At 41.4% G+C, this 23,931-nt stretch overlaps 1 protein-coding gene across 6 annotated transcripts in view; it reads left to right on the forward strand.

The window, feature by feature from the left end:
- Window positions 1-23,931, forward strand: part of ARID1B (AT-rich interaction domain 1B) — a 332,937-nt gene that overhangs the window by 268,562 nt on the left and 40,444 nt on the right. For 3 of the 6 annotated variants that reach the window (XM_033011608.2, XM_033011610.2, XM_033011612.2), the window contains exons 8-9: window positions 2,783-3,110; window positions 20,457-20,608. In XM_033011608.2, coding sequence (XP_032867499.2) covers window positions 2,783-3,110; window positions 20,457-20,608 — 480 coding nt within the window. The remainder of the gene's footprint in view (window positions 1-2,782; window positions 3,111-20,456; window positions 20,609-23,931) is intronic. The other 3 variants (XM_033011609.2, XM_033011611.2, XM_033011613.2) reach the window with 1 other exon arrangement.

Below are 23,931 nucleotides of genomic sequence, written 5' to 3' on the forward strand. Positions count from 1 at the left end.
TTTCTTGTGCATCTGAGATGTCGTCTCTCTGGGTACAATTCTACTCTGCTGAGGGGGAGTTGGAATCAAAAATCCCTTGGATATGGGGGGGAGGAGTTGTTCAGTAGTATTGTACAGCCACTGTTGCCAGGCTTGTACCCACTTGAAAAGTGTGGGCTCTTGGACTTGGCTGCCTGACACGTCCAGCTGATGTGGGCTGGCCTAGCATCTGCTGCATTCATTGTGTTTAATGCTGCATCCATCTGTTTTCTGTCAAAGCCACTGCCAACAAATTACTAATCTATTAGAGAAACATGGAAATAAGATTGCACTCCTCATTCCTGGCAATTCCTCTTGTATTTTGTTTGGCTTTTATTTTGCCTTTTTTTTTTTTTTTTTTTTTTTTTTTTTTTTGTGGTCTGGGAAAGGTATAAGAATAGCTAGTACTTGAGGTATTGAGGAAGTGCTTAGGGGAAAAAAAACATGGAAAAAACACTGAAACTTGTTTTCCTTACTGAAAAGATACCACTTCCCTGTGCTCTTGGACATGTATCCCTGGAGATGAATGATTAGGAGCTATTTTAACTGAGCCACATATTTTTATGGAGAAGATTCCACTGTTTTTTCTGTGTTGTGCTTACGCTGGAGAAGCCAAAGCACGAAAGAAGAGATTTTTTTGTCCCGATTCAAAATAGCATCAAAACAGCAGTAGTAATTAGCATTGGTGTTTGCTCCTCCAAGCATGCTGCTGAACCGTATACTTCATAGACCCTAACTGACAAAACAAATGGGCTTTATGTAAATTGGACTGACAGTAGCTCCCAGTGATTATGGATATCAGGTCTGCTAGTACAGGGAGGGAATTTGCTTTACTTTGGGAAGCAGTGTTACTAATAGCATGTACATAAAATGTATTTACTGGCTGTGCGTAATCTTTGAGTGCACATATACACCATCTTGCTGCATTACATTTTTCTTGCACAAAGCAACTGGAAAACCAGAACAACATCCGAGTTGTGCGTTACACCTTTAAGCCTAAGCAGAGCAGTATGAAAGTAGTGAACCCTTCAGTCTGTGGTCGTGTATGTTGGATCAGAAGTGTGGCTTGGGCAGGTCTCAGCAACCAAAGCTGTGGCTAAGGGTGGTGGCTCACTGAACATAAAATAGTCAGCTGCCAGCAGCTGAGCCTAGGGGAGGAGGAGAAGTGACAGCTCAGACTGAAGTCAGCAAAAAGCTGAATCTGGAGCCTTTCATCTCTGTTGAACCACATTTTAGGGATCCTTCTGTGAAGACCCCCAGGCAGAAACTTAGTTTCTAAAACAGAATTGTTGCTCCATATCCTTGGGAAGCATAGGTCTCACACATTCTTGCTGAGGAGAACTTATAGCAGAGTGAGTCAGTTACCGGGTGGAGAGGAGGGGAGGATTAGCAAAAGCACAGCAGCAGGAGCGTATGAATTAATTATGTGTGCATTCAAATGATGGATGAATATATTTAGTTTAAATATAAACAGGAGTTGCATGCCACCGACTCCTCTGCCTGGTAGCTGAGGCCCGAGGAGAGACGTGGCTGATCTCCATGTTCAGAGGAAGAGTCCAAGGGCTGCTGCCTTTGAACGGGCGTGGGAATATCTGAGAGTAGTGAGGAAACTCTGCTCTGCGGCATCCCACAGGGAGGGAACGGGTCGTGTTTCCACTAATCTGGATGAGATGGAAATAAAGACAAGTCAAAACTGATGACTGAAGTAGTGTAATGTGATCCATTTCCTAAAATACTTTTCTATCACATCCTTTACCTTTTTTTTTTTTTCTCATGCTGCGAGTTTGTTTCTTTAACACTGAACGCTGTACACTCCCTTTCTCTTGAGCTTTCAACGCGATAGGAAAATCGGCACTCAAATGAGTTAAGCTGCTGCAAGTGGAGCAGTTTGCTCCAGTGATAACATAGATTGGGGTCAGCCAGGTTTTCATGCCATCCTTCATAAGGCACCTGTTTATATTAGCATCTTTGTACTTGTGCTGATTACTCTTGTAATACTAGTTTTCCCAGAGGAAGCGTGCTGTAAGCTACCACCCCTTCTGCTGGCATAGCCAAACTTTGAACTTACCAGGAAGACAGGGCAGGGCAGGAGGGAGCGGGAATGTTTCTCAGGGCCCAGCAGCTGTCCTCTCCAGTCCATGCCAAAGCATCTCTGACACAAATGGGCAGAACGGTTAGGAGCAAGAAGCCAGTGAGAATAGCCTGTTGCTGAAATTGCAGAAGGATGAAGAATCAGAACATGAAATTACAAAAATAAAGATTCTCCCTTGGGTTTATGTAATGGGTTTCTTACATGCCATGTATCTCTTCACTGCATAAGGCGGTTTTGTACTGTGTGCTATGTTGTTAACCCTCTGGAGGCTGTTCTTTTCTGTATTTGTTGTTATGCCATGACATATAGTAGGCAGCAAATGTTTGAGGGTACATGAAAATGAGGTTCATAGGATCATTCAGGTTAGAAGGGTACTCAGGAGTTGTTCTTGGCTGACCTTGCATTCAAATTGGGGTCAGATACAAGATCAGAACAGGTTACTCGTGGCTTTATCCAACTGGGTCTTGAAAACCTCCAAAGAGGGAGTCCGCACAACCTCCTTGGGCAGCTTGTTCCACTGATCGTCCTCACGGTGAAAAAGTTACTCTGACTTTGAGGCCAGCATGGTTCACTTCAGTTCACCTGTCTGTTCCACAGCTACTAACTTCCGAAATAGAAATATGTGCTCAAAAGTTTAATGTTTTTCTCTGTGCTTTTTATCATTTTGTTCAGGAAACTACTCCAGACCACCGACATACAGCGGCGTGCCCAACACAAGTTACAGTGGCCCAGGACCTGGCATGGGTATAAATGCCAACAGTCAGATGCACGGACAGGGGCCAAGCCAGCCTTGTGGTACCATGCCCCTGGGGCGGATGCCATCAGCTGGGATGCAGAGCAGACCATTTCCTGGAAACATGAGCAGTATGACCCCCAATTCTCCTGGCATGTCTCAGCAGGGAGGCCCTGGGATGGGCCCACCCATGCCAACTGTGAACCGTAAGGCACAGGAGGCGGCTGCTGCAGTGATGCAGGCTGCTGCAAACTCCGCTCAGAGCAGGTACGCGTCCTGGTGAAAGGAGTTGAAATGAATAGGAATGTTTTTCTTGTAATTTCTGAAGTAACTACACTCTATAGGTGTATGCATATGCATTTAAACATGTTCTGTCTGCGCCCTCTGGGAGGAGATGATGTGTGGGAAGAATACTTTTCCTCAAACATAAGGGGAACACGTGCTATCATGTGTTTGAATTATCCTGTTGAAAAGCAGCTGTGTCAGTGGAGATGACGGCCACTTCCAGTTTGGTTCTTGGCACTGTAGGAAAACTCATAGGATTGCAGTGACTTTAGGAGTCAAAACCAAGTCCCCTGCATCTTAAAATTGGTTAGCTATATATATATATATATTTTATCTCCAGTATAGAGAGGGCCAACATGTTCTTGGCAGCTTGCCCCTGACAGAGACTAAGGAAGCTTATGAAGCTGCCCATCAACTCTTCCATTTACTGCCCACATTGTGAGCAGCAGTGCTGATGGCAGTTTTCTTCTACTGGTTGTTCTTGTTCCTAGGCAGGCATGCAGATGGGGAGAAGAGGGCAGGCTGAGGGGAGCAGCTGGAGGGGAAAGGCAGAAGGAGGCATAAAAGCAATCTGTAGTTATCAGGAGTTGATAACTGCCACTTACGCATCCGTAAGACAGAACCTGCAAACAGGACTGTAGAGGTTGGAGGCATCGTCTGTATTCTTGTGTCCCCTTCAGGCAGCATAACTGCATGCTGACATTTGTGCATGGATTTTGGCAAAGACACTTTTCTGTCCCTGGTTATTCTTAAGATGCCTGAGTACTTGCAATGAAATCATATTTTCTGGGAAATTTTTCAGATGAAGTAATTTCCACACTTCCCTGGACTCAAATAACTGCTGGTGTATATACTGTCTTTTTCTGTCACAAGAAGTTCCACTACATTTGAGAGTTACACAAAGCCAGTTGTGCTGTTCTGGTGAGCATGTTTATATGTGTGTGTATATTAAGCATCTTGCATTTATTTATGCATATGTGTACACAGATGCACATATTCCATATACAGGTATTTATCATTCAAGACCAGTGTTTGTGGACACTAGAGTTGCTCTAATTCCAAGACACAATGTAAAACTAGAAGTAGGAAGCTAATGTGTCCCTCTGTTCGTTTCTTGTTTTGTGAGTTTGGAAGGCAGGTGGCTTCTAGTGATAAGCAGTAGCAAACTTTTTAAAACAATAACAGTAAATTTAGTGTACTTCATGTTCAATAAAATAGAACCACACTCCCTTAAAATAGACTGTACTTCAGCAGATGCCTGTGAACCAGCAGCCTCTTGCTTGTGTTGGTTGTTTTAACAGACCTGTCTGGTAGGATTTACAAAAGTCTGCTTCTGTCTGTCTGGTTTAGGCTATAAGCTGATAGGTCAGACACGAAGGAATAAATGGGCCATCGCTGCAGCTGCAGGAACACTTCCTTTATAATCATGTAATGAAAGGAAAAGCTCACGCTTGTTGGTATTTACAGCAAGAGAAGACTTTGTGTTAAGCAGAAAGTATTTGATTGTGATTTACCTTAACTTTGAGCATCGTGTGTTGCTTGATTAAAAACTAGGTTAAATGATTACCACTCCTCTCTCACACCTTCCTACCAAGTCAGTTTTGTAAAATAGCTTTCGGTTTCTAGCTTTGCCTGTGCAAAACTGCACCATTTCAGAGCCTTTCCCTCATGTACTGCCCATTCCAGTGATCCAGTACCTGTGGAAGGGCTGAGCAGTCATTGAATCTCTGTTGAAAATACTGGCAAAAGGGCTATTCATAAATTGCAAATTGAGCAAAACCTGTCACACCCCTCTGATGCCAGGGGGTTGCAGGCACACTGGTTTTCTCTTTGATCTCAAGTCAACTGTAGGGGAGAAAGTAATGGATTTTGACTGTTCCTGCAAGTCATCCATGCTTGCATATGGAAGGTATGTACTTGACAGTGATTCGTATTTGTGGTACAGAGCAAATCCAAAGAGGCTGTTCTTTTGTTCTGCTTTAGGCCACCATACATTAGGTCGCCTGCTTATCTCAGCCAGTCTGGGGCTGGCAGATGCCCCATGTTTTCTTCACAGCACCCCAACTATGGCAATGCTCAGGCTCCCTTGATGTACCAGCCTGACTAGTATGGGTAGGTAGTAAAGTAAGCTGGACTTGCTGTGGGGTCTTGGAAAATTTTTTTTAATGTTTATGAACATGCCATCTGGCTGCTGTAGGAGTAACAAAATGATGTGAAAGATACACAAATACTGGCATCATAGAGGGGATTTTAGTTTTTTGTTTTCTTTTTAGTAATGCTACCGACAGTACAATGAAAGTCTGCATGTCAGCTTCTCACACACCCACATGGTTTTTGGCATGGCTCTGCCTCCTTGTGCCTGAGAGGGAAATGAAGAACCTTATCGCTAAGAAGGAATGAGATCCTTCCTTCCCCCTAACCCAGGCATCATCTTTGTCCCCTCATTGGTGTTTTGTATCTCAGTGGTGCTGTGCAACCCCATTTTCTTAACTTGTTGATAGTGATGTCATTGCTGCCTGGGTAGTGAGTTGAAACCCCCAAAGTATGATCCCTTTCTGAGAGGTGGTGTATTGCAGGAGTGATGACACTGTTTCTTAATGGGACTTTCAAAGAAGTTTTGTTACAGTGAAATGGAGCATGCAAGTGTTTTGAAAAATTTCAGTTAGTCGCTAGAATAATTTTTAGGAACACTAAGTATCCAGTGCAAAAAAATCATCTGAAATGCAGCTACTGTTTTCTCATCAGAGTCCGTCACACTGCGATTTCTGTAACCATATCATAAATTACAGCACTGGGAGAAAGTATCTACACTGGCTCCCAGCCTGTTGCTCCCTCACAACCAAGTCCAGCTTCACATGAGATTCAGGTTTCATGGACTTCCCTGCCATCATGTTGTTTCAGTTGTTACCTCTGTAGGAAGTCTGTAATGCCCAAATTACTACTGCTTTCATGGTTATTAACAAGTTTTAATTACCAGTTTTCTACAGCTGCTTTTGTTTCATTGTTTTTTTCCTTAATAACATCATTCATATATGTGTATATGAAAAAGTACAAAGCAAAGCAAAAAATGAGAACACAAGTCTGCTGGTTCTCCTGTTCAAAAAGCAAAAATAAATGAAATGGGAGAGCACTCCTACCATACTATTTTGTCTAACTGGAAAGACATCCGCTGTTACATGCCAAAGTGCATTAGGAGTGTCCAGCCTTTTTCTCTGAATGTCTTGAGTTTATAAGATTCAGCTGTGGGGTTCAAAAACTGTTGGATTTTTACTACTACAAAACACATCCTTCTGTGCAGAATTAAGAAGAAAATGCAACGCTTGTATCAGAGTCATGGTTAACTGACGTGTTTCTGTACAAGTTGGTTGTGATCCCCTTCAAGGTCAACTTGTTGAATCAGTAGCCAAGTATCAATAGGGGAGAGAAACTTACCTTCAGCTATTAATCCACAGGATCTATCCTTTACAAGCTCAGGAGTCTCATTTAGACATAGAAAGCTGGTTTGCTTCTGCCTTGCCAAACCACACTAAGCAGCTGCGTAGAATGAATTTAAATGGTATGCACTGGAATAAAATCACTTCCGCTGGAGCAGAAAATCAGCGTTCGTTAACTGGGGCTGGATGATCAAGATCTGAGTGTCAGCTAGTCATACCTAGGCATCATCTTCAGTGCAGACCACCACCCTTTTAATTAAAGAAGATAAAATTATATAAATAAAAGTGGTGGCTGTGAAAGATACTAGGTTTACCCCATTTGAATTAACCTTTGACCTCACCTTAAGGCCTGCCCAGTGTTAAGCTTAGATTAATTTCTACAGCTACATAATACCTTCCCTGTAACCTAAAATCTTAGGATGTGCTAGTCTGGCTTGTGCATACAGGCCAGTGTTTCTCAAATGATATCTAGCATGTGAGGCTAAAGAAAAGAAAGGTGTTTTGTGAAAGCTAGTATCTTCTAGTACCAGCCAATTTTTGAGTTCCTCAGTTTGTAGATGCCCAGCTTGCAACTTTTCAGGACTACATGTTTGCTGTTTGTGAGCTTTTATTTCCTACGGTAAGTGCCCAGTACACACTTTTGAAAATTGATTATTAGGTTGACACCTGAAGTCAACAGATGTTTTTGGATCTAGATGCTTTTCATCATTATTTTCGGTATATCCTGTGCTAGCAGTGAGTGTCATTCTGAGCATGTCTTCTTAGCAGTTTTAAGTGTCACTGTAGTATATGGAAAGATAAAAACGTAGTTGCAAAATACCTGGCTTAATTACTGTTAGCAGTGCAGCCTTAGGAAGACGTAATTCAGTACTAGCTGGCTGTAAAATATGCATCCAACTGGATGCTAAAATGAGCCTCTTGCTAGTGCAACTACAGTTATCAGTAGCTGAACTAATTACTATAAAATGGGTTTTGGTGTGCTTACATGAAGAGCAATCCTGTCTTTGAAGGCAGCATCTTTGACTTCAGTGTACTGTACCTTAACATGATTCTCGGGATTGCATGTTGCATTTGTAAATTAAAGCAATTTTTTTTTTTATAGATTGAATGAATTTAGAAGTCAGTATCATTGATTTTAGAGGAGACAATTTAGACATAGTAGTTTATTAAACTGAGGAATTGGGATCCAGCTTAGCTATTTGCAACCTCTGGCCATTTTAAATCCTGGTCATTGAGTTGCTAAATTGAGGTAGATATTTACATTATCGTCTGCTGCTCCCCCTGCCACCTGAGAAATGGTGTTCAGTCTCTATAGTAACATGTGGTGTTCCATTGCTTTGACATACTTTTAGGCACTCTAGAATGTGGTTCTGGTTCTAAACTGCTTTGTGGCATCATGGTGAGGTCAAAAGAATTTGGGTAAGTCTTCATTCAGTCCTAAAACTGATGTATAAAAGCTGCACTGATACTAGAGAATTTCTCTTGAACAGAGAAACCATTGCAATTAGTGTAAAGGAGTTTAAAATGTGCATTCTTTATGTCGTCTTTTTAGTCTGTGTGTGTGTATACATGCACATGCACGCTTGCGCACATAGAGGCAAACTAACCTTCCATCAGCATTTCTCTCCTGCTATGTATGTATAATTCATATTCCATGTTGCTGGTGCCAGCAAAGCACTTTTTCCGTATTATTTTCTCCAACAGCAGGGTAATGCAGCACTGCTGATGGACTAGAAGGTACTGGTGAGGAAATATAGTAATGGACATGGTGCATTAAAATGTCAAGAGCAAAAAGAACGACACAGAAATGGGGAATAAATTTTTTTTAAAAAATAATAATATAAATAAAAACCAGAACTCTTTTAGGTGTTTTCCACCCTAGAGCCTGTCAAATTCTTTGCTGTATTTTCCAGTCTGGCCCTTTTGATCTTGAAACTTGGGTTTAAAATTCTAATTGTGGTGTTAAGTGCTCTGGTTATGTAGCAGAAGGACTTGAAGTGCTACAGTAAAATTTACCATCTTTAATCCCTGGAGAGAGTATATATATTCCATTGTTTTCCCTTTTTCCCTCAAACTTGGAGGTGCTGTTCTTCTCTGCTGGGAAGTGCAGTGGAGTGCAGGAAGGTTAAGTACTAATTCAAGTTTCTTTGCTTATTCAAACCAGGCTGCTTCTAGGTGAAAGGCTGCCAGCTGTGAAATCCCCACAGTAAACTAGGCTAAGATAGGACCAGTAGCCATAATTGGAGCCAGTGCCGGGGTACGTTATCTTGTTGCCCTTGAAGCAAGTCCCTAGCAGAAAGGTTTTCTGCCAGGTCTTTTATTTAACGTTCAGTTGCAGGGAAGAAGTTACTCCTCTTCAAATTCAGGCCACTCTCAGTTCTCCAGTCTCAAGGTGTCTGGCCATTTCCTCTCTACTCCCACTCCTCCGAGCACTCCCAGACTTTGGATTTCCTCTATGGATCCTGATGGATCACCCTGAAATGAGCCCCACTTTGCTTTCTGTTAGTGCTGTTTCAGTATCCAGGCAGTACATTTCAGTCCATGAAAACTACCTTTGGCTTCCAGAATAAAAAAAAAAGTCCACATACAGTTTCAGCTGGATGAAACGGTATTGCTTCTTGGCCTAAGTGACTATATAGTGTTTCTGTGAACTCCAAATAGCTGCTGTGCTTACTGCACCCGAGGCTGATGGCATTTTAGTAACAGGTGGAATATTTTATCTGTACAGCAAGTTTCTGTGTCATTTGAGGGGTTAAAGTCCAAATATTAATGCTTACTGTGACTGTGATTTCTAAGGGAGCTATTAACCAGTATTGACATATTTTTCTTCAAAAGGACCCATGCTTCTTCCCTCTTCATGAGAAAGTCATTCTATCAAGCTTATTTTTTTGTTCTTTTTTTGAAAGGGCACTTCCTTTCTTCACGTTTTGCTTTTCAAAGCAGAACCATATATAGCTTTTTTCGACAGTGTGTTAGGAGGGGTGAAGTGCAGCTTAGCTTATATGTATTTATTATAGTAAAGGGAGAGCTGGAAGTCACACTTTTGTGATTATTTTTTTAAATGGAAGTGCATTTTGTAGACCACCTCAAAATTACTGATAAAATCATGTACGGATTGGAAGAAGCTTTACATGCTGAGCTAACCAAAGCCATTTCTTGTGGGAGACTAAGAGAAATATATTTTTATGTGGAATTTTGTTTTACTAAAAGGTAAATCCATCATTTTGGAGCCCTGGATGTCACCATGCTGCAGAGCTTGTGCAGGCAACCAGTGATTTGGGGAGGCATTTTTTTCTTTTTTGGTTACTCATCAATCAAGTAGACTGCTGTATGCTGTTCGTGCCATTACAGATTAACCACAGACCTCAAGAGTCCTATGCCTTCCCTCCAGAGTAACCATTCTTAAACTGTGAAAGCAGGAGTATGTTGGGAAAGAAGGGTGATTTTCAAAGTCATGAATGAGAATTCTCATTCATCTTAGAGACACTTCTAATTCAATTATTATTGTGTCAGGATTATTTTTGGCTTGATTTGGTTATTTAGGAGAGCTGCTGGCCTCTATAGAATTACTAATTATTTTGAAACAAAATTGTAGTGGAGGACTCTGTGTTGTTTATTAACATTCTGCCTCAGAGTCAGATGTTACATAGGAATTCTGTACCTCAGAAGGTGATCTTAAGGGCATTAGGAATGCAGTACTCTATTAATTGTCACTGCATAAAAGTAAAGAGTAAGGGAGGACTTTAGATTGAGTAGTCTTTCTTGGGTGGCAAGAAATGTTTCAGATGAGTAAACTGGATTTTCACACTGTCTGTCTTTTTGCCTATTAGCCAGAAGATCTACTAGTTCAAATCACAGCACTAGTAAGAAAAAAAAAAAAAAAACACCACACCAAAAAACAGAAGACTAGCCATCTGCTTAATGGGACTCGTGAAGAAAGCTAATTCCATGACTGCTCTGTGTGATTTGGCACATACATTGTGCAAGTACAAGACTGTGATTGAACAGCCTAAGATTTTTGTGACAGAAAAGGAGGGATATAAAATACGGTAGGAGTGTTTCAAGTTTTAGAGTGATTTTAAGGTTTCAGGTTGTTTCACAATTGTGATAGTTGAGACAAAATTAAACAATTTTTTTAGCAATGCTACCTGGGGAAATATGAGTGGGAATGGCCCGTCACTTTATTGATGGAGTTCAGATAGAAGCATCATTTCTAACTGGACATATAAGTAACCTTGTAAGAATCATATTAAATGCTAACAGAACAGCAATAAGATTTTTTAATGATGTTCAGCAGTCTCACTAACACATTAAATACCTGTTGCAGTGGTCACAGTAGGTTTCAGGCATCTTCTGAGCCAAAGATGAAGAAAAGAGCCAGCTGAAACCATGCTGATATATGCACCACATTGCTCTCATGAAACTGTCTGGAGTGCCAAAGTGCCTAGACTGATGGTAACAGCGGTAGTAATAATATTGATAAACATATAACAGCTCCAGGCTATTGGGCAAAGGTAGGTAAGTGATAATGCATCTGTTGGGAAATCCCTTTGGAGAACTTCCTCGCCATGCTGCTGTACATGCACAGTTGCATTCAGTGTGCTGTCAGCCACATGACATTTTACTGTGAAAAGATACACTGAAGAGCTGGCATGAAACGATCGGGATTTTATTAGATTTTCAGTTGGTTGCCAGCACCGTGAGCTTCACAGAACTGCAGCGGTGCTCAAAAACGGTGCAAGGACGTGACCAAGCATGATAAGAACGTGGTGAGAGGCGGCAGGAGGTCCACACATCCCCAGGTGGAAGAGGAGGCAGCTCAGGGGACAAGCCTTTCCCAAGGCAGTGCCCCACCGGAGGAAATTGAATTAGTAGAACACGCAGTGTGTCCTTAGCTTCCTGTGGCTTTTTAGCACCATGCTTTGGTGACCTCCTGGCTGTTGGTGTGCTGGGAACAGACTCTTACCCACTTTCAAGTAATCATTCTGGGAGAGAGTTCATAGGGCCTTCCAGCTTTTTAATACAGCTATTTATAAACATGCACAAAAATAGAAGGTGCATAGTGAGAGAGTCATATGAGTCATTCTCATTTTGATATCGAGTCACACTGGGCTAAATCACCCTTCCTGGCATTCTGATTCAGATTGACTGCATCATGCCATACAGGGCAAATTTCTTTTTTCACTACAAACCCAGTTCATGCATGCTTCCACTTGCTGGACAGATTACAGCACCTCTTTTACCCATCGCACACTCCACTTGGGCTAAGAAATGTATCTCCTCAGTGCCCGGATACTATGTCCGATGGGGACGGTGTGCAAGCAGCTGCTGTTAGAGCTGCTCTTTAAATCCACGTTGTCAGGAAGGTAAGTAGGGGTCACTAAGAGCAGAGCTTCGATGGGATTACAAGCCATTTGACTTGGCCTGCTTTTCTGTAGTCCCATGTTTACTGTCACAGAACATTATATTGTATTTATCCAGTACAGGTTACGCTGAGTACAAAGGGCTTAGTTTGTTCTTATACAAATAAATTCAAATATGGAGGTCTTGCTGCACTTGTTAGAATGCTGCACAACAAAGGCATTTCAGGGAGTCCCTGTGGGTTTGAAGATTGGTGACCAAATGCTGTGATCCCTGTGAAATTCAGACCAAAAAAACTTTAATTAACGCAAAAGGAGCTTTATAAAAACAAAATTAAATAGCTGCAACCTAATATATATATATATATAAATAAATAATAACTTAAAAAAAAAAATAACCCAAACCCTACAGCATTTCACTAAATATCCTTCATGGTTTTCAGTCACACACCCTTATATCATTAGGATCAAATGAAGTTAAGAATTTCTTTTTCTGCAGATTCATGCTATGTTTTTCTCAGTGTATTCAACTGCTTTATTGTTCTTCTCACCATATTTTAGACCATTATTAATCTTTGATCTCTTCCTCACTTTTTGTTATCCGTAAAATGGGATAGGGAGGTTTATTCTGATATCAGCATACATTCAGCAGTACATGTATAGTTCTGTTGTTATTAGAATCAATACTCATGAATTACATGTGCCTCTAATGTTGTCCTTCCAGTGTTTGGTGTGGTGTGACACTCCTGCGGGTTTTTGGGCTTTAAATAACAACCAAGTAGGTAGCCCATTGGGCAGATATTTTCACTGGAAAAACAGTTAATGTGATGACAATAGCATGTAAACAAACAATAAGTTTTTGTGGCTGCTTTTTTGAGGGGCTGATCATTGAATCAGCCTAGTAGAAACAACTGATTTTTAAGTTTCTTCTCCCTCCGTGATTGTTTCTTAGTGAAACCTCAGTAATTGTGATAATACTAAAGTCACAAGTATTTGTGTAATCAGAAGAAAAAGAATATCTTTAGAAAGTGTATTTCTGTTATTCTTCCAAAAATTACCTTACACAATAAACTTTAGGTCAGCCAGACGAAGAAAACAGGTAGTGTGCTCGGTCAGACTACAGGGTACAGATTACAAAGTGATGTGCACTATCACATAATTATGATGCTAGAAAATTATTCCCCGTTTTAGCATTGCCGTTTGGGCCCAGTCATTGGGAAGAATAGTTTGGTGCTGGTTCTGTGTGCCTGATGTCAGCAGACACACTCGTACACAAATCCTGGCACAAATCTGGGTGCTTTTTCGTTTATGTTTTCTAGTGTTTTGTCAGTGTCAGTGCATTTCAGAGCCTTGGCCTCCCCTTTTCATGCATGCACACACACACAAGTATAAAATTTCCTTTTTCCTTCTAACCTGAAAAATGGAAAAAATTTTGTGGCAGACCTAACACCTGTCACATCACCAGCTTTCATGGTTGCTTTTTAAAAATTTTATTACAGCAAGTGGTGAGCTTTCCCACTGAACAGAGGAGGAAATGTAAATCCAGGTTAGTACACTCCCAGTAGCAGCTAATGAGAGGGGAATACTTAGCTTTCAGATATGATGGTGTTAAATTTGTTTGTTTTATTTACATGGGAACTGCCTTTAATTCTGTTTTATAGCTGCTCAAGTGAATATTCAGATTTTGTGTGTCTTGGCCTTTGCTAACAGCACTCACGCACCAATGAACTTCCAGTCAGAGCAAAGTAAGCAACGTTGGGGTTTATTTTCCCTTTCTCTCTTCTCGTTCCTTCAATTCTCCTATATCCCTGGATGACAGAAGCGGTTTCACTTCTCCAAGGAAGCCCATAATGTAGCAAGAAGGAAAATCCATAACAAAAGAGCATATGTATCTGCATGCACATGTTTATGTGTAAATTCTCCAGGGAGAAAGCATTCACAGGTCTCACTCCTGAATTACTCTCATTATAATAACCCATTTGGTGTCAAAGTATGACAGATTATAAACGCTTAAGGCTAGTCCCAGCTCAAGACAGATTTAAATAAAGTACTTCTGGTTATTGTGCAGGTCAGTGTGTTTAAATAACAACCCCCCAAATCATACTTTGACATTTAAAAGAGAGAGGAAATATTGTCATGCTGCAGACCTGGCACAGATAAGCACAGGGCAATTTGGTCAGTACACTGTGATTTGTGAGTGCAGCCTAACGCAGTCATTTTCACAGTTTGTAATCAAGTAGCCACCTTAGCAGTGTGTCAGCATTAAAAAAAAAAATGTTCCTTTTAAAATGTTTACACAAATTACTCCCCTGAGGTGCTGCAGTGCATTCGCTGCAAAACTGATGTAGGTTAAAGATCTGGAGCAGAAATGGCAAACTTCCATGGGCTTGTGGGCCATTTTTTTTTTTTCACCTGCCTATTGCTCAGGTGGGCAGGTCACAGTAACAGGATAATTTTTCAGGTCCAGTGCCTAGGGCGAGATAACTGGGAGAAATTCCTACATTACTGTGGGAAGTGTGAAGAAGCACAGTGCAGAAGTGCCTGAATAATAATGGGTGCAAGCTCATGGCCACCAGGATGTGTGAGGTGCGACTCCGTGGCAGCTCTTCCCTACCTGGGCTGTGTGTCCCGTCCCAGCTCACCTCCTTGCAGTGCAGCACTGCTCCTTTGTCATCGCCCCACGGTGCCACGCTGCTGGACTGGGGCTCGCCCAGCTCCTAGCCAAGGTGGCCGCCTCGGAGCCTGGCCCTGCCACACAGCAGTGTGCGTGAGCAGAGGGGCTGCAGGAAGGCACATCTCTAGTAGCACCCTGCTTTTGAGGCTCCCCTGTGAATCCCTCCCTCCCTGCAGGCAGACCTGGCTGAGGGGCTCCACGTTCATGCTGGAGGGAGCTTCCCAGTGTTTACACTGGGAGAAGCACCTCTTTGTATGTTCCTCCATGCTCCTCCTCCCACATCTCTGTTTCATCTCCCTTGTCTGGAGCACACAACATCCTCCTGGCCCTAAAAACCTTTGGCACTTAGTGAGGATGCTCCCGACCCTTGTGGTTCATTCTTCATTTCCATCCACTCTCCCCTCCATTTCCATCTTTTCTTCCCCAAACTCGCCTCACCTCCAGCCCTTCTAGACTCTCCAGCTCCAAGCCCTTCTTCTGTTCCATTCCCGCTGCCACAGGGCTCATTACAGAACCTGGATCATTTTTTCCAGCTGCATGAAGGACTTTGCTCCAGTGTTACCTGAGCTTTGACAAGTTTCCATATAAAAAAGTTTAGTCTTCCTGCTGAGAAGCATAATCTGCATTTATCATTGTCCATTGCTAAACCACACCTACCTCTGAACTCAATTTTGTAATTAGTTCAAATTTGTTCAGATCTGAGGAAGACAGTAAAAACCTTCATCGGATGGTAACACTGAGGAGATACTAAATCACATACCAGCAAGTATTAAACACAAGGGCTGCAGAGTGACTTCTGTGTAGCAGTCGGAGACAACACACTAACCTACTGGTCATTTCATGTCCAATTAAAGGAAGGCATCTCAATCTGAGGGGCACTGCTTGGCAGCTGTGATCACTCGTGCACTCCTTCGTATTGTCAGTGCTCTTCTTTCTTACAATTTCTTTGTTCTGCTTTTTAACAATGACCAGATCTCGCATGTCATCTCCTCTCTTTAAATACATGGACTTCTGCATTAGCTCAGAAGACACAATTAGATCTGATGCTACTTGTTTTGCAGAGAAAAGAGATTAAGTGCAGATTAAGCTTCGGGTAGATTGCAAATAAAGGAAAACAAAAGCAGAACAGGACCTTCTTAAAAGGGAATGTTTTGAATTTGACCAGTTGTATTTTGGACCCAATAGTACACCAGACTACCAACAGCACAATGAAGCTGACAATCTAGGATCATTAGGTCATTCAGGCTGGAAGGAACCTCAAGAGGTCTCTGGTCCAGCCTCTTCCTCGGCTGGCTCAGCTCAGGGCTGTATCCAGCTGGGTCTTGAAAACCTCCAAGCACAGAGATTGAACAGCCTCCCTGGGCCACCAGATCTAGTGCCTGACTGTTTTCACTGGGAAAAGAGTTTCCTTACATCCAGTCTGAACTTCTCATGTTTTAACTCTTGCCTGTTGTGTCTCATCCTCCAACTGTGCCCCACTGTGAAGAACCCGGCTTTGTCTTCTTGCTGACCTCCTTTTAGGTGCTGGGGGTGCCACTGTTGGGTTCCTCTCAAAATCTGTCTCTGCCTCAGGCTGAACCTAGCCCTCATCCCTCAGCCTCTCCAGGGTGAGTGCTTCAGCCCTGACCATCTAAGGGATCCTCTGCTAAACTCACTTCAGTTTATCATCATTGTTCCTTTACTGGGGGATCCAAAACTGGCCATGATACTCTAGATGGAGTCTAATGGGTGCCAGGTAAGGAGAGGATGATCTGTTCCCTCCATCTCCTGGCTCTGCTCCTGGTCACACAGCCCAGGTTGTTGTTGGCCCTCTGTGCTGCCAGGGCACTCCACTGGCTCCAGCTCGGCTCCCTGCCTGCCAAGATGCCCAGGGGCTTTTCAGCAAAGCTGCTCCCTGCAGTCAAGCCCCAGCTGGCACCCGTGCAGGGGGCTCATCCTTCCCAGGTGCAGGACCTTGCACTAGTCCCTGTTGACCTTCATAAGGTTCCTGTCAGCACATTCCTTCAGCCTGTCGAGGTCCCCCTGGGTGGCAGCCCTTTCCTCGAGTGTAACTGGCTCTGGCATTATGCAAATGCTGTGAATTACTAAATTGTCAACAGAATAAATAAACCACAGAAAGCAAGAAGATTCCCCCCTTTCCCATTTTTAATCTCTTCCATTTGCTGAATACTTGGAGATCTACTTGTAGCAGTAGAGCAGAAAAAAAAGAAACGTGTAGGCTTAAGTATAGTGTTTAAATTGATAGCATAATCCTAAAATTGTGTTGGCCCAGTTGCTTTTTCTTCTTAATGGGCAAAAATACGCAATCTGGGATCATGGTACTGGAGGAGTCAGAGCTAGAAGATACCTGACATATCATCTAGCTCATATGTAATGCAGGATTTCTCTGACCAGTACATTTTCTAGTGTGTTGTTTGTATGTCAAGTACTGGGATTTCCTTCTTTCTCTTGGAGGGTAACTGCGTTTTACCATGAAGACATTTTTTCATTATACTCAACACAAGTGTTTCTTTTCTTAATTTCTTCTATCGTTCCTAATTATCACTTGCGTCATCCCTCAGCAACCCAGCTATTGGTGTTTATGTGGTAAATATTGTAAAATTGTATACTTAACTTGATTTGTTCTGCTATAGAATTCATAGCCGGTCAGTTGAATTTTTGCCATTAGATGTCACTACATGTACAGCAGACTGTCTTTAAGAGACCTGATTTTTATTTAGCCTCCCAGAAAAATGGAGGAGGGAATTGGGAGATGTAGGAGAGAGTCTGATAGTATGCTTTGAGATAACTACTTCTTAAATAGTGTTTTGGATATGCCTTTACTAAAAGCATCACAGAAGGAAACATAGGATTTTTGACTTAACTCCAATAACCAACAGATGATGCTGTGACCTTAAGCATATATAAATATGTTTAGCAGCTGCTGTGTAACATATTTATAAGTGTTTAGTGACCTGGAGGTTAATCAAAATGAGTTTGGTGATCTCAGCTCAGTTCTTAATGGACTCCACTTCATATTATAGCACTGATGCAGCACAATTTGTCACAGTCGGCAGTCTTTACTCAAAGGAGGCCCACTGTGGAGTGAGAATTAAAGGCTGAAGTAATACCTGATTATTTTTTCCCAAAGAAACTTTCCATTCCAAGCCATCATAGAGCAGAATAGTGTGTAGGGGAGCTCTCTACTGCACACTGCGCCCAGTCTCAGGATAAAATAACATTTACTCTTGGACGATGTCACTTTTCAGTGCCACTGAATTAGCGCATGCGTGCTGCGGTCAGCGCTTGATAGGGGACCCGGGAAGGACAGAGTTCTGCCAGGGATGATGGTGAGTCTTTTCACTTGCTGGGCTCTTCCCAGAGGTGGAGAACTGTGTATGTTCCAAGTGCAGCATTACATGGGAGGACGAAAAGGGAAAGGTATTGCCTTGCCAGATGAAACATCAGAATTAGGTTCTGCCATTCAGGTCTTTCTGGGTACAGAAGCAATTTTTTAGACTTGAGTTGTTTTCTTGCTGTCCTGGCCAAAGCTAGTATATTCCTTTTATTTAATTTCCACTCCCTGTCTAAACTGGAAATAGTTTCCTACTTTTTGATTTAAAGCTGTTGTACAGCAGTATGCTTTCATGAGCTACAATTGAGATTGATGTCCATAGTGTGTAACATGAAATAGGTTGTACCTCAATTTGAGACAATGAACAGCCCCACAGCTTAGGAGATATACATGCTATAGGAAGTAATAGTATTGAAATATTAGTAGGTAAGGACCAGTTTCAGCTTACCTGCAAGGTGCATATCTCCTGTGTATTTTTAAAGCAGAAGGACGACATTGGAGAGATAGATACCTGTAGAGACTTCTGTATTTTCCAGAATCCCAGCCTTACTCCATAAAATAACCTTTCAAAATCTATTACTTCTTTTTTAAAGTGCACTTGTACATTCTCTTCATCTTCACTAGTAACTTTACCCAGTAATGGGAAGGTTCTCACTTATCCAGCATAGAAAGAACTTTTCAGTTAACTGCATTTGTTGAAATATAGCAATTTTCAGCAAAAAAAGAGGGGGGGTGGGGGCATTTAAGATACAGTATTTACATAAGAAAAGCTTGATTGTGTGAGTGAAATCTTTTAAAGATGTTGCCAAATGGTCCTGCTCTTCTCTTTTCCCTTTGTAATTTTCCCTTGGAGCATTGCAGCACTGTGCATTTTAAATCTTTTCCCTCCACTACTCCTTGCAAGCTTCATCAGGGAAATGACATTGTATGGCAGTTGTCTCCTTCATATCAAAAGAAAGCCTTTGCCTCTTTGCAAGAGTGAAGAAAAGTTTGTCTTCAGAGAGCAAAGGACAAAACTGACTTGGAAAAAGATGCTTTATTTAGATAACACATTCTCTTTTCCTTTGAAGAAATTCACAATGTGTCAAGAAAAATTAGGCCAAATAGTGCTTTAATGGTCTTCTTCCTATACCTCCTAAAAAAGAACTCAGTTTCTACCAATTGCGTTAAGAATCTGCTTCGAGTTTGGAGAAGACAAGAAGCCATAGAAGTTATTCAGGGTTGTTGGTTTGGGCGTTGTCCATTTTGTTTGAATACTATATAATAACGAAAAGTAGAATTTCTACCAAAACTTCATCTTGCTATCAGGACTTGCAGCTTCCCCTGCCTGTAGGATAAAATTAAATGCTTTGTTTTTTGTGAGAAAAAAAAGCTGACAGGTACCAAGGCAATGTAAAGGAGTGGTTGCTTCCTTTCTTGTCTCCTTTACTGGGAGAAAACAGCATAAATTTACAGGGGGTACATTGAAGAAACGGGTCTGAGTTTTGTATTTTCCTATGTAGGCTATGAATATACAAGTAAGTATATTTTTGCATGTGTATTTATATGTATGATTTTATATGTGTAAATCTATATCTACATACGTATCATAATATGTGCAGTCTTCAACTATACCAAGAAAAGGTAGATGATTGTATTATGGATTAAAAGAATAAAAGGTTATGTTTGAAGTCGGATCATGCATTATATCAGGTTATTCTGCTTACTTGGATTGGATTATTTTTTTCCTTGTGCCACGGTTGATCTATAGAATTTGATACTTAGCTACTTTTTAGAACTTAAGAGTAGATAAAGTTCAGCCTTCAAAAATGTTTAGTCTGAAGATCTTCACATCTGAAGATGTGGAGAACTGGGTAAGGGCTTCATTTAGGGCAGTTTTTCTGGCAACCTTAAGTCTCAGTTATAAAAGCATTATACAGATATGTGATTAATTTTCAAAACCATAATAGTTCTGCTGAGGTTTCTTGTTTCAACAAAGCGTAGTATGTACATGGGTTTTTTGAAAGTTTGGACATAAATAGCATGTAGAAAAGCTGAGCATTGTGTTCCGTGTGACAACATCAGATACAGAAATCTGAAACAGATTCTACGGTACCCATTTTTCTTCTGGTCATTTCACTGTTTTTTAAGCTACGGCAGGTAAGGATTTCTGTGACATCGTCAAAATGACAATTCACTGGATTTTTTTTTTTTGCCAACATTAGGTTCTGATTTTGACTCCTGATCACATTGCTGTCTACTCATAGGATGAATAATATGAATTGTATTTTTCTGCTGATTTGTTGTGACGTATAAAGACACTGTATACATCTCTTGAAATTTGAGTTCGGTCCAATTCTGTCTCTCATATGCGGTAACTAATTCAAGACTAATTCAAAGCTCCCCATGTAGGTGAAACGAACTAATTGAGTGCCTTCTTCTTAGCTATTTGCAAACAATGGGAGGTGTACTCTGTAACAAACCCCAGCATTTTCAGCAATGAGGTATGTAATGAGACATCCTGTGTGTGCTCTTTTTTTCTCATAGGCAAGGCAATTTTCCTGCCATGAATCAGAGCGGTATTATGGGATCCAGCTCCCCCTACACTCAGCCGATGAACAACAGCTCGGGGTTGATGAACCCGCAGGCTCCTCCTTACAGCATGGCTCCTAACATGGTGAACAGTTCAACAGGTAATGGTGGGTAACCTTTCAGCAGTGGCCTTCCTCCATAAATCTGCTTGGCGGTACCAGCCCTGGGCTGCTGGCAGAGGCGTAGCCTTCTTCATTCAATTCACCCCTGTTGGGTAGTTTGGAGTGATTCGAAACTAGGCTAAGGTATTCACATTTTTTTGTACAGTAACTCATACATTTTTCATTAAGTCCTTTTGCACAGCATGTAGATGAGTACAATGTTTTCAACAGTTCCAGCAACACTCGGACCCAGTTTGACGTAGGTGTTGACTAGCAAGTATATATATATTTGTGTGTATGTGTCTGCAAGAGAGGGAAGGAGAAAAACCTCATCTTTTAAGAGGCTGCTGTTGCTTTTCAGTGTCTTACTTCCTAAGATTGCAATTTCAGATATTTAACGTGGTACTGCTTATAAAAAAGGGATGTGCACCAGCTCTGACTTGAAGATGCTGTAAGTTGAGAACTTAAAATAATTACTCTGTTCTGAAAACATAGGTTGTATTTACTGTTTCCAAGATTCCTATAACCATATATAGGGTTTCTTCATTTACTTATTTAAATATTAGTATATAAAGTTTAATTATAGCTTCCTTTTGTGAAAAAAAGCATATTCAGTGTAGCTGCTGGCGTTATCCTTCCTATCATGACTTGTGAATTTAGAATTTGCAGCTTTGTGTGTGACTGAAGAAAGGTGAATGTAGTTCTGTGCAAATGTGCTTTTTTTTTTTTTTTTTTCATGTCCATATTCATCTTGAACTCCTAACAATGATCCTCCATCAAGATAATACCAGTGAAGGTCAATTCTTTGTCTGGGGTGGGTTTGAATGAAGTTTCAGTGACCCTAAAGAGGATCCACCCAATACTTATTCCAGTCACGGGGTTTCTGCACATGCTTTACTGATTACATTAGTCCTTGGGGTTCTTGAAGTTTTTCTGAAAGCAGGATAGGTTGTGCTAAGGTGATTTGATGTTGTTTCTTGGTTGGTTTTGTTTCTACTTTTGTTTATTTCTTTAGAGATGCCTTTACTACTTAAATTGTATCTTACTAAGAGCCTGTCTTTTGGTATCTTCCTCTCTGTGCCACTTAGCATGTTTTACTCCTTCATCCTTTGCCTCCTTCCCTGTTTTTCCTCCCTGTCAATTTTATATGTCCCTGATCTCTGGGCAGAAAATGGCCACTGTGAGATTCTAGTGTCTAGTATGTCTATAAGGTTTTTCTCTGCATAGGAGCTCCTGAGACACTTAACAGTATCTTATTTTTCAAGAATATTATGTTACATTTTTGGTTAGCAGAAGAAACAGAAAGGAAGCGTTAATCAGGAAGATTTTTACAAAAAGAAAAAGAAAAGGTCTTTTTCCAATGCTGGCTTGGAAGCCATTGGTTAGACCAGACAGCACACTGCACTTCTAGATGAAGAGGGAAAAGCTATTGAAAAGACCATTAGATAATAGCTTGCTTTTCCCCCACCAGAGCTGTCCCAGGTAATATTATGTTTTGTTTGTGTAGTTATGTGTTTTGTCTGGCTTGCTGAAATAAAATTACTTCTGAGCATTGAAACTGTGCTATAAATTCTGTTTTGCTATTAGCAGAAGTAATTTTTCCCCCTTTTCCTTTGGCCTCCAGAGCTGCAAAAATAACCAACAGCAAACAGATGGCAGAGTGCCCTGCCTAAGAAGATTTATGTATTCCTGAGGAATAACCAGTTTAAAGGAAGATTCACAGAGGTTTTTTTGTTCAGATAATTCAGCCATTCGTTATTTTATACAGTGGAAATCTGTTCAATGCAAGGCCATTTATCCTAGCAGTCTTTTGTATGGGGTAGTCATACTCTTTTTATTGTGTTATGCATTCTGAAATATTGGATTTTTAATAATTTAAACATTTATCAGGGTTTTTTCTGCCAGTGCATTTGTGAGGTTTTCTTTTGTTCCAGTTTTTATTAATTCAGAGATTACCCAATGGAAAGTAAGTATAAGATGAACTAGAGGAGCTGAGTGTACCTCTTTTCCTCTGTGCCTGAGCAGACATGCATCTAGATCACTTTATGCAGTCGGCTTCCGAGAGCACACAGATGGTGTTGGTACAGGGGCTGGGGTGGGGGGGGGCAGGAAACAAAAAGAGAAAATTAGGTGTGAATATACTGCTGGGGGCACAGGCAGTGGGAATGCTGCATTTCCCCTTGTTCAGACTCATCCTTCTGCTTGGGTCAAAGAAATGAAGGTCTGAGCTTAAGTCAAGTGTAAATACAGTACTTAAAATGAGAATGTCTTGACCAGGGGGAGCGCTTCTGGATCAGCTCTTGTCCTACATTTGATGAGGTGGAAAACTTGCAGGTGATACCTACTTCCAGGCTTGAAAACAGCATTTTCTGTGACAGGAGGACCAGTTCAGCTATCTAGCTCTTGAGCCTTTTTCCCCACTAGTGTAAAGTCACAGGTCTGTTGGATAAATGAGGGTTCAGTCAATGTGTATGGCCAAAAATGAATGCAACTGAGTGGGTGCTGATGGAGTGAAGTGTGAGAATGAGTTAACTTGCTTACATACACTGATCATGAACGCCTATTGTTTCATTCAGAGACCAGTGAAAAACTAAGGTAAGAAAGAGGGAAAAGTTTTCTTGATTGTTTCTTGGTTGTCTGGGTTTTGGAGAGTGCAGTTGTATTGCCTGTTTTGAGGGAGGAGTGTAGGCTTTGGTTATATTTATCTTATTCAAATACACTTTTAGGTTTTACTCTAAAATAGAGGAAGATTGCTGATGCTCATGGAATTGTTTTTATATGGTTTCGGAGCTTCAGTACAGCTAACAGTTTTCTCTGTTTTACGGCTTGGTTACATTTCTCTGAAAAATTGAAACCTCCATTTACTTCACTGTTTTTTTTGCTCAAATGCGTATCTTCATATGAGCTGTTACTTAATGCACATTTAAATAAACTTTCTGAAGGATGTCAGCAGTTGGTAACAGCTGAACTATCCCCTCACCTGTGCTTCAAGCAAGCGATGACTGTGATCCAGCGGTCATTGTGTGACTGTAAATCAAGCCAGCTCCAGGCACAGAGATGCCCACATCCCAGACCGCGGGTACTTGTCGTCCCTCAGATGATACTTGTTAGGCAGAAAGGAGATGCAGCACCTGAGGTCCTTGGTGGCCCACTCCTCCCTTTCAGATAAGGTGCCCAAATGCCCTGGGCTGTGCTTTTCCCCCAGGGCAGACAGTCACTCATGGCAGGACATTAGGCAATGCTGTTGTCCCTCTTCTATTTTTCCTGCGGGCATAAAAGCAGAGGGGATCCTCTTGCTAACGCCACACAAATCACAAATTCGCTGCTTT

Source organism: Tyto alba, unplaced genomic scaffold (genome assembly GCF_018691265.1).
Source record: "Tyto alba isolate M040663 unplaced genomic scaffold, T.alba_DEE_v4.0 Super-Scaffold_22, whole genome shotgun sequence".
In the NCBI taxonomy this organism is placed as follows: domain Eukaryota; kingdom Metazoa; phylum Chordata; class Aves; order Strigiformes; family Tytonidae; genus Tyto; species Tyto alba.